The sequence below is a fragment of the Vitis riparia genome, chromosome 12 (genome assembly GCF_004353265.1).
Source record: "Vitis riparia cultivar Riparia Gloire de Montpellier isolate 1030 chromosome 12, EGFV_Vit.rip_1.0, whole genome shotgun sequence".
NCBI lineage: Eukaryota > Viridiplantae > Streptophyta > Magnoliopsida > Vitales > Vitaceae > Vitis > Vitis riparia.
Window position 1 is genome coordinate 20,755,088 of NC_048442.1, and position 11,882 is coordinate 20,766,969.

The window sequence follows — 11,882 nt, forward strand, 5'->3', positions numbered from 1 at the left end:
TTCGGAGAAGTGGGTTGAGCCGGTCAAGAAGGGACAGTGCGGTGCGGTTTTCCAAAAGGACAAAAGAGCTAACCTCGGGTCAAGCCTGGTGCAGTGAAGAGCTGTCAGCATATGACGATCTAAAGGTGTATTCAAGAAGAAAGAAATTGGTGGGAAACCACCTCCTTGGAAAAAAAGTGGGTCATGGAGGGCAACAACAGTGCAGTCCTGCCAAAACCGAGAAAGAAACCTGAAAAGTTGGGTTCTTTGAACATTTTATTAGATGTCACTTTTCTTTTCTTTGTGCCTATTTGACATTTTAATTTTTTAATCAAGAATGCAAAATTAAAATGCTAGCATTTTCAAATTTTCCTTTTTAAGTAAAATGCTTAAGAAAATGTTTAGAAGTTGTATATCTAGAATAGGAAGGTTTTTGGAGAATAAGCATTTTCTTCTTAATTAAGAAAGTGGAGCTTAAGCTTTATAAATTTAATTAAAAACAATGAAATCAAATACTAACACAAATTAAGAAGAAAGTAAAAGAAACACTATCCTCAAACTTGAACATAACATAGGTTGGTTACAAAATCTTAAGAGAGGAATGCATTTTGCCTTAATTCCTATTTTGTGAGAAGAAAGTTATTTTTTGAGCTTAAGCTTGCTAGGTTTTTCTTTTAGGGGATGATGAATGTCAAAGTTGCATTTAATGAAAAGAAGTACTTGCTCAACTCACTTGTGATTTCTGGTCACCCTAAATGCTTTAATAGATTGAATATGAAAATCTTAAAACTAGTACGCTCTAATGATAATTTCTTTAATGAAAGAATTGGATCAATTACTATATGATGCCCTGGCTGTTGTCCACAACAAGCTTGTGCATGCTGCATTGTTCATGATCATGGCTATTATAATCCTTCTTACATAGCTCCTCTCACACTTTTGCACACATTATCCATGATCATGGTTATCATATATAGCTTGAGGAGACCTTATTAGAAGAGGTAACAATCATTCTTCCTTATCTTTTTCCTTTCCCTATTAAGTCCTTACTATGTTGTGAAGTGTTGAAGCTTCCCTTGCTTAAGTGACATAGCTTGATTAAGTCCTTATCTTTTTCCTTCCGCTGTTGGTCCAATGACCTTGTTCCTTGTGAGAATGAGAGTATGTATACGTTTCTTTTGTTATCCTAGGTGGCATTAGAGTTGGGTATCTTTTCATCCTTTTTATCTCTTATAAGATTTGTTCATATGATACTTGCAATAAAGTATAGCATGGACGAGGTTAGGTTTCTCACCTTTGGTTAACATGGTGTGTGGGCTGCTTGTTTTTGTGGTCTCACCCATCCTCCCAGTCTTCCTATCTTCCTATACCATGTTTGAGTTGGCTTCCATTAAAGGGCCTAGTTGATAACAATGCTTCCACATGATCCTTTCGATGAGATTGTTGTGATTTCAAATCTTCCTCAAGCATAATGTATTTTTGAGCTTTGAAAAACAATTCTTCTATAGTAATAGGGGGCAATTTTGATGGCAACCTGAATAGCTTCGACCTCTCCAAGAGTCCTTACTTAAAAGCTATCACCATGACCTCAATGATGCACCTTGAACTAGGGATAGTTGATGCTGAATCGCCTTACTAAGTATATATTCTTTCAAATATTATACAATTAATATATTAATTAGTAAAAATTATTTTTGATATAAAATATCATATGTATTACAATTTACTCAACTAATTAAATAATTCATTTGCAATTTGCTCATGTAGTTTAAGCATATAAATCTAACCAAATTATGTTCCAAATCCTCTAAATTCCCTAGATGTCGAATCTCATTATTTGTTGATAGTTTCAAATATGAAATTATGATTATTAAATTCATCAAAAGAATACATTATTAAAGAACAAGTATTACTATAGAAGCAATAACAATATTCCTTTACTTAAAAAACATCCAATTATAATAACAAATTTATTTATAATTTTAAATATATTATCATAATATATGATCGACAAAAGTACTTGTATTATACCTTATAATTTTATTTTCTTATCTTTTGTGAAACTATACTAACTTTGGGAACCCTTTAATGAAATCACTTTAATTAAAGAGTAATCATATAAACCAATCAAACTGAGTTTACTTCTAATTATAAATTTATTATGTTAAGGAATTAGAAATAAAATTAAAATAATTTTCACAATATATTCATAAAAGTAGAAAATATAATAAATAAATAAATAAAATAAAAAAGTTCTTATATTTTACCTTTTAATTTTTTTCGCTTTCTATGTTAATTTTTTTGTGTAAATTTATGAAACAAGAAATTTTAGAACCTTTTAATGAAAAAGTAATTCTTATAAATTAGTTAAATATAATTTATTTAGAATTTTAATTTTATTACATTAAGGAATTTAAAATAAATAAAAATAACTACTATGTTATATAAATAATGATACATAAATTAAAAAATAAATAACATGAAAAAATAATTCTTATAAATGAATTAAATAGAAAAGGTTGAATGGATCAGTTTGTTGCCAAATGCCTTTAAGAGTCACCTTTAGCACAATATCTCTACTAAACCCATCTGCTAAATTATTTGAGAACAAAGCAACCTTTAGCACAATATCTCTACTAAACCTTAAAAATAAAAGCATGATATGCCCTTCCATGACTCACTTGGATATAACTTATTCTAAAACTCTGCTAATGGAGAAAAGATAGAATTAAAAACATTAAGACCCATGACATATACCTAAGAATGGTGAGGATCGTTATTTTTGTACTCTTAACCAACTCCCACATGTTTCGAACTATTGACATGAACCGTTGTGTAACAATTTGAGGTAATCCTTATATCAACAATTCGATTATGATCTTCATAAGTCTAACTACCACATCTTTCATGTCAATCCTCTCCTCAAGTGAATCGGTTGTACATGTCAAAGCTAAAGCCATAATGGAGGACAAACAACTCAGCTTTGTGGCAAAGTCTTCATCCTCTCTCCTCAATAGAGTGGCATCCACAACCTCTTTCATCGAATCGGCTAATGACTCCACCCAACTCTTCAAGGATAGATCTCCATTGAACATTTCATCCATAGGCTTGTTCCTTGCAAATACCTCCATTAGCATGATCCCATAGCTAAAAACATCACCCTTTGTGGATACTATCCCATCTGAGCCATACTCTACTTACGCATCATGTTATTTTTATTATAAAATCAAAAAATTGGAAAGCTAGTTCAAAGAAAGGAAACAAATTTACAAATTCAAAAATAAATTGTAGTAAATAGGCATAGAAGTAGTGAGGAACTTCCAATTGTGCCCAAGGTCTTTGTTTGTTGCATAGACTCTGTTTCAGTCAACAGTCTTGTGATCCCAAAATCGTCCACATGAGCAACCATGTCATCATCTAACAAAATATTGTTGGGCTTTAAGTCGTAATGCACCACAAGGCTTGGACAATCATGATGAAGATACTCCAATGCTGATGCCACATCAATCATGATGTTTAATCTTTGGATGAGATCCAAAAAATAGTTGTGAGAATATAACCACTTGTCAAGACTTCCATTAGACAAATATTCGAGCACCAAGGCTTTGAAGTCAAGGTTTGAGCAACAAGTAATTATCTTGATGAGATTCTGATGGCGAATACTTTGCATCGCTTCACATTCTGAATCAAAACTCTGGTAGGCTCCTTGGAATTCTAAATTGAAAACCTTTATAGCAACAGTTAAGCCATTAGATAATATGCCTTTATATATCATGCCTAGGCTTCCTTTCCCAATCAAATTATATTCACCAAAGTAGTTTGTTGAATAAAGAAGTTGCTGGTGTGAAATCTTTTCATGCGTTCCAGGAAGCCATGAATCAATTGGAGTTGCAGGCATAATGTATGTTTGAATTTGTAGTTACTTCCTATTAACAAATCAAAGGCATGTATATATCATCCCAAAAATTGATCTTCATTCAATTTTTTTTTTTGTTAACATTTTATTAAATTCTTTTCACAATTTGAGATCTTAATTCTCACCAAAATAATAATAATAATAATAATAAAATAATAAAACTATTGACCTTTTCAAAATTCCACAAATTCAATGATAAATATTGATCATGTCACATCTCTGATAAAATAAAAGAAACACCACTTTTACTTTATTCTTTCAATAGTTGATTGTTGTCAATTTATATTATATTCTTTTTGAACCATAAAATATGTTTGGAATTAGAAAGAGGCATTTGAATATGAATTCTCTATCTTTCTAATCCTCATGAACCATGACTTTGAATAAGCCAAATCTAATTATACGCAATTTGGAAGTAATTGCAAGTTATAAGAAATTTAGTACAGTATGCCTACAAGAAAAGGTCGATTTTGACCAAACACTTTGCGGAAATGATCATGTAGAACATTAAATTTGTGCGTACAAATCAAGCACAACCAAATAATTTATTGTTGTAAATTATACCGTATCTTAAAAAGAAAAGCACAAAATGTTATTCTAGAAGTCATTCACTGGATACCTTCACTTTAATATTATGCTAATGGTAAAATATGAAATAAAAGCATATACTCATGGCATCATTCAAGCTGAATTTCTTTAGAGAAAATGGAAGGAACTACACAAACACTTGAGAATAACTTGCATAGAGTTCATATAATAACTAACTTTCAATACTTGGCAGCCATGCCCAATAGTCCCTCAATTCTTAATTTGTGAACTCTTAAACAAGCTCAGGGTGGAATAAGAGGACACAATCTCCATGCCTTCTTCTTCTTATGGAGTTCTTACATCAACAATTTGATTTAGGATCTTCTTGAGTCTAGCTACCACATCTTTCATGTTAATCCTCTTCTCAGGAGGCTCAATTGTACAATCAAGAGCTAATGTCATGATGGAAGAAAAACAAGCTTGTTTTAAGGCAAAACTTTCATCTTCTTCTGTCAAGAGATTGGCATCTATAACCTCCATTATGTTGTTGGCTGATGACTCCACCCAACTCTTCAAGGTTAGTTCCTCCACGAACATTTCATCTGTAGGCTTCTTCCTCACAAAAATTTCCATCAATATGATCCCATAACTATATGTATCACATTTTGTGGATACTATTCCCTCTGAACCATACTCTGCATGCTTGCATATTAGTTTTCATTAATAAAATGAACAATAAATAGTAATATAGAGAAAGATAAATAATTAATAAAAAACCAATCTTCTTGTTAAAAAAGATGTAAGACGTTTGTAAAGAGCCAATGATTACCTCTCCATTTTTCAACTTACAATAACTTAATTATCCTCTAATCTACTCCCTGCATGTAATATTAGTTGTTCATTATGTAAAACTAAGATGCCAACTAGTGTTTCTTGGTCAAATGGAAAACCAGCTAGTTGAGAGAGAAAAAAAATGACATAAGCTCGCATCATTGTAATATATGAATGTGTTGACGTTGTAGGAAACTTTACCTGGTGCCATGTAGCCTATGGTGCCTAAGGTTTTGGTTCGCTTCATAAACTCACTTCCCATCAACAGTTTTGCAATGCCAAAGTCACTTATGTGTGCAACCATGTCATCATCTAACAAGACATTGCTGGGCTTTAAGTCACAGTGAACCACAGGATTTGAATAATCATGATGGAGATACTCTAGCCCTGATGCCACATCTATCATAATTTTTAATCTTTGGATAAAATCCAAACAGTAGTTGTGAGAGTACAACCACTTCTCTAAGCTCTCTTTAGGCATATACTCAAGCACCAAGGCTTTGAAGTCCAAGTTCGAGCAACTACTGATTATCTTGGCAAGATTTCGATGGCGAATATTCCGCATTACTTCACATTCTACCTCAAAACTCTTGAAAGCTGCATGCAATTCCAAATTGAAAACCTTCACAGCAACAATCAGCCCATCGGACAATACGCCTTTATATACCATGCCTAAGCTTCCTTTCCCAATCAAATTCTCTTCACCAAAGTAGCTGGTTGCATAAAGGAGTTCTTGATGTGAAATCAATCTATGCATTCTGGGAAGCAACAAATCAACTTGAACCGGACTTTCTGACTCTGTCTGTCTTCGCTTCCATAGAATAAAGAGAACCACTAGTATCATTGTTGATAATGATACACTTAGTGGCACAATACATTTCAAGAGGAGTGATTTTGTGTTCCTTCTAGTATCTTTCTCACATGCCATGACTTGAAACTGAGGTGCTCCACAAAGTGCTAGGTTGGAGATGAAAGATTCAGCAGTGAAGTTTGCAAAGGGTCCTCTGTTTGGAATCTCTCCTTGTAGTTTATTGAAGGAAACATTTAGGTATTTAAGATATTTCAGAGCCTCTAATGACGTGGGAATAGTACCAGAAAAATTGTTCCCAGACAGATCCAAGTATTCCAAGCTCACCAAAGCACCAAAATTTGGGGGCATATGACCTTGTAGCTTGTTATGGGATAGGTAAAGTTGGAGCAGGTTTTGAAGAAGTGATATGGTGCTTGGGATGTTCCCTGAAAATTGGTTCTTTGACAAGTCCAATACCAGTAAGGACTTCATGTTTCCAACTTCTAGGGTAGTTGGCAGTTGAGGAAGTTTGAAGACAAGTTAAGAACCAAGAGATCTCTAAGGGTCCACAGAGATGAAGGTATCTCAGAAGCTAGTCCATTGGAGTGAAGATCGATGCTTCGTAGTGAAGTAAGATTCCCAAAGCAGCTTGGGATTGTTCCGAAAAGTTTATTTGAACTCAAATCCAAGTATCCCAAGTTTGTCAAATGGCACAGAACACTAGGAATGGATCCGTGTATTCGATTTCCAGAGATAGCGAACCACTGCAGCTTCTGTAGGTGTCCAAATGATATTGGAATCAACCCTGTCAAGTCATTATCATTGAGTCTCAAATCAATCAAGTTGATCAAATTACCAATTCCTGTGGGGATGGCTCCTTTGAATTGGCAGGCTGATGCATCAAAACTTTCAAGAGAAATGGAAAGATTCCCTAATGAATTTGGAAGAATACCTTTTAAAGGATTATCTTCTATCCACAATCTTCTCAAAAATTTACAATTTGTCAGAGAAGTAAGAAAACCAACCTCAGAGGCAGAGTGTTCATCGGTCAATTGATTGAATCCAAGGTTGAGAAATTCAAGCCTTCTCAAGCTACCTAGATCTTTTGGCACATCACCAGTGAAGAAATTGTCCCATATGTCCAGCACCGTAAGTTCTGACATATTTGAAATAGACATTGGAATTATTCCACTGAATTCATTGCCTCCTATAGCAAGCCCTTCAAGATCGGGGAGCTGAGTGCCAATACTTGATGGGAGACTGCCTGAAAAGTGATTTTGTGCCAACGAAAGGGTCTGCAGTTTTGAGATGTTAAAAATAGCTTCTGGTATTATCCCTGTTAGATTGTTTACGCTAAGTTTCAAATTCTGTAAGTTGATGAGATTCCCCAACTCATTGGGGATGTTACCTTGAATATTGTTTTCCCCCAATTCAAGATCCTGTAAGACGGTTAAATTACCAAATGAATGTGGAATGTTACCTGTGAACCTATTCCCCCATAAAGACAGTGACAGCAATTGTCCACATAAGGAGAGAGTTGTAGGAAGTTGACCACTGAGCTGATTGAAAGAAAGATAAAGCCCTTGAAGATTATGAAGATGTTTGCAGATATCCATTGGAAGACTCCCATGAAGGCTATTATCAGTCAAATCAATCATTTGCAAAGAAGAGATATTGAAAATTTCAGGAGGAATAGGGCCACTTATTCCACTAGACCCAAGCTGCAAACTATTTAAATTTGAAAGATTCCCAATCTCTCTAGGAATTCCACCTGCCAAATTGTTATAAGCAAGATATACTTCTTCAAGATTCGATAAGCTCCCTATGGCTTGTGGTATGCCTCCGGTGAACTGATTGAGTGATAATGATAGCCCTCGGAGCTGTCGACAATGCGACAAGCTGGAGGGGATTTCACCTTTGAATTGATTGGTTGAGAGATCAATGATTTCAAGCTTGGGAAGATCATAACCCATGCCTGTAGGGAGGATACCTACTAGGTTATTTTCTCCCAGACGCAAAAACCTCAATGAAGAGATGTTGAACAGTGATTGAGGTATTTCTCCTGTAAGAAAAATAAAATGAGTGGGTTGGAAAAACAACAACTCTATGCTTACATATTTGAAAGCTTAAGGAAAAGTGAGAGAGGATCGAAAAAAACAGAGGAAAGAAAAAGTGTACCTGTCAAGCTGTTATTGCGGAGAGACAATCTCTGAAGCTCCACCAAATTACCAATTGCTCTTGGTATGCTCCCTGTGAATTCATTATATGATAAGGAAATTCCTTGAAGCTTTGTACATTGGCCTAAACCGGTGGGGATCTTTCCACTCAAGTGATTTGACGTAAGATTAAGCTCCTTGAGCTTTGGATTAGTGTTGCACATATCCATGGGAAGACTTCCAGAGAGGCTATTGTAGGAGAGACTAATCTTGAGCAAAGAAGATATGTTGAAAATGGTGGCAGGTATGGAACCTGTTAAGTTGTTCATTCGCAATGACAATATCTTCAGATTACGAAGATGACTGAACGTCTTTGGAATTTCACCGATCAACTGATTATTGCCAAGATATAGCTCTTCAAGTTTTGATAAATTACAAATGGCTTCTGGAATGCTTCCAACCAATTTATTATTAAATAAATTCAGTTGTTGAAGCTCTTTGCACTTACCTAAAATAAAAGAAAAAAAAATTGAAATATTATTATTTTGAACATGTAGACTATGCTTGGTTCAAAAGAGTATTAAAGAAAAAAATATATTAAGGGAAAATAATTTTCTCTAGTTTTACTATAAAAAATAAGAAAAAAAATAAAATATAATTAAAATTAATTAGAATTTTATGTATTTTTAAATTATTAAATCTTTGCATCAAATAATTAAAATAAGGTAATGAATTTGAAGAAACACAAAAAAGTTAATTTATTAACTTTAAATTTATTTTATTTATTTATTTTCTTTCCCTTATATTTTCCCAAATATAGTCATAGGTTTTATTTGGTTGGAAAAAAATATGAGAGAAAGAAACTTGAGAAGAAAAATAGGAAGACAAAATAAAGAAAAAAAAATTTAAAGTTGATAAATTATTTATATGCTATTTCAAACACATTTAATTTTTTTTAAATTTTCTATATAAAGATTAAATAATTTAAAAATAGATAATTTTTAATTAATTTTGATTATATTAGATTTTTTATATTTTTACAAAAAAATCAAATATAAGGAAATTATTTGCTTTAATATTTTTTTCTTAGTACTTTCACAGAATGAATCACAAATTGACATTTGCTACGAAATTAGGTTTAGTTGAAACCTTTACGTTGGTTTGAATTGTGTACAATAATGTTTCTTACTCTATAATAATAATTTGTGAAATTAACTATACACTTCATAGAAATGTTGAGTATTACATAGAATATGATCAACTAATTTTCATTTTTTTATTAGGAATATTAACAACAAAATAATCCACTATTGTTTATCACAAATAAATATTATATTGTAGCTTTAAGTATTTTGTATTGAATTAAATTAAGTTATATATATGAAATTATTTGATATCTATTAAATATTTGATTACATTTTAATGTATAATATATTACATTAAATTATGCTGTTTTTTAAATAATTTAATTTTTTTTGGATCAAAATTTTCTATACTTGAAATTATCTATCAATTGTAAAATGTTACAATAAATAAATCAATTAATGTTATAACTTAAAAAGAAAAGAACTAAGTCAGTTGAAACTTTTTATTATTGTTGTGTATATTTATTTAGATTTGTATTTGGTATTACTCATTCTAAAATTTAAAACAAAAATTTATCACCGTTCCTATAGTTATGCTAAATTCATTCAAAATAGAAAAAGAAAATAATTTTTAAGAAATGAAAAAAAAAACTAGAACTAATTTTTAACTTGTATAATGATTGATTTAATTAAAATGAATTTTGTATCAAAATAAAGAGAATAAATTAAACCTGTATTATTATACATGATCACAATAATTTAACAATCCAATTTGCCAAATATTTAATTATTATTTTTGAAACTATAATTTATCAATTACTCAACTATTTCATCATGGTTGAAAGTAAAATATTATGGTAATCCTAGCTTTTATTGATGTTATATATTGAAGTAGGAAACATGAGTATTGACCTATAAAGTAGACAAAGTTTAAGAGAATCTTACCAATATCCTTGGGAAGAGACGCATGGAAGTAGTTATTACTGAGATCAAGGGAAACAAGAAAAGAGAGGTTGCCGACTTGTGGCACAATAGTTCCTTGGAGACCCATGTTAGAGAGATTGATTGCAGAAACTCTTTGTTGAGGAGCGTTGCAAGAAATACCATACCAACTACAATAGGAGCTTTTGGTAGACCAATTTGTTGCCAAAATGCCTTGGGAATCATATGTGATATGGGCTTTCAAGGCAATAAGAGCAACCTCATCAACTAAATTGATGGAGAAAACCATGGGAGTGAAGCAAGCCACCCAACAATATACCAAAACAAATGCTAAAACAAAAGGAGAAAAGAGGTACATCTTTCCCCTTGGAGAAAAAGCAAGAAGAAAATGAAGTGGACACAATAATGTTGGACGAGGATGTTATATAGTATATGAAGTTGGGGTCAAGGGAAAGTAATTGGGGGCAAAAATAACCTTTTCTTTTTTTCTACAAAAGAGGGGTTAATGAGGTCAAAAAGAGGCATCTTTACAGCAATGTGTATACTCAAGAGGGAACAACCATGTTACATTCCACCTACTAAATGGGAAAAAAAATTAAGAATTACACCACTTTCACATGTAGTTGTCTGAATGGTGCAAAAGCATTAGTTATTGATTGTGAAGTCTCACATTCAAATGCTACTCCTTTTTTATTAGAAGGCAATTCAATGCATTATATATTCAATAAAAAATGTTTTAACAACTTCCATATATTTACAACTTAATGATTATTGCAGTAATCGATCATTGAGTTGGTAGTTGATAAAGGTTGGAGGAGATTAGAATAAGGTTAAAAGTTGAGGTTAAGGAAGGGAAAGTGACCAGTGGGCAACAACCTTTTTTTTGGGAAAAAGGGGTCTAGGGTGGTGGAAAAGGCTTCAGTGTAGTCCTATGGAGATTGACAACACCATGGTGCAGCCCACTTACCAAAGGAGAAAAAAAAAAAAAAAGGAAACACAAATTAACAAAGTGGTGCTCAAGCATTGGCTATTGACTTCGTAGTCCAACTTCCCATGCTACTCTTTTTTTAGAGGATCATTCAATCTATGTAATCTGTTTAATAATTTATTAAATTAATTTAACATCTTTGATATAATTACACACTCAATGATGGTTGCACTCAAAGTAATTAATCCATCAACCTTGTGCTTAGAATTTTCTTTCTATAAGTTAATTGGATGGCATATGTACCATAATATATATTTGAACAAAATATTTATCATTTTATATCTCTATCACATTGGAGATTAGAGACATTAGTAGATCATGTTATTCCATTTCAAGTATGAGTTTGTTCAAATTGTTGATTTTTTTTCTTAATCTAATTTGCTTTAAGTGATCATTCCATGTTTTTTGTATTGTTATTTCTAAATGATATTTTAATATATTTTATGAAAAACTTATTTCCTATATTTTCAATTTCCTAATTTGAAATATTCATAGAAAATCTAAATTATCTCAATTTGATTCTAAACTTTAAACCAAGTTTAAACTTCATTGATTGTTGTGTTAATTGGATGAGATGAGATTATATATATATATATATATATATTATTTTTTTAATAGAAATAAAACCATAATGGTCATGGTGGTGTGACACCCGCATTGTCATGGT

General features: G+C 32.1%; 2 protein-coding genes across 2 annotated transcripts; both read right to left on the reverse strand.

Moving 5' to 3' along the window:
• Positions 1-4,628: 4,628 nt before the first annotated feature.
• LOC117926227 (receptor kinase-like protein Xa21) lies at positions 4,629-6,546 on the reverse strand. Its single transcript, XM_034845304.1, has 2 exons — positions 5,456-6,546; positions 4,629-5,118 (listed from the first exon to the last, which is right to left on the reverse strand). The coding sequence occupies exons 1-2, from the start codon at positions 6,534-6,536 to the stop codon at positions 4,769-4,771; spliced, it is 1,431 nt and encodes a 476-aa protein (XP_034701195.1). The 5' UTR covers positions 6,537-6,546; the 3' UTR covers positions 4,629-4,768.
• A 1-nt stretch (position 6,547) lies between these two features.
• On the reverse strand, positions 6,548-10,503 carry LOC117926091 (LRR receptor-like serine/threonine-protein kinase GSO1). Its single transcript, XM_034845175.1, has 3 exons — positions 10,231-10,503; positions 8,223-8,708; positions 6,548-8,106 (listed from the first exon to the last, which is right to left on the reverse strand). The coding sequence occupies exons 1-3, from the start codon at positions 10,334-10,336 to the stop codon at positions 6,548-6,550; spliced, it is 2,151 nt and encodes a 716-aa protein (XP_034701066.1). The 5' UTR covers positions 10,337-10,503.
• Positions 10,504-11,882: the final 1,379 nt, after the last annotated feature.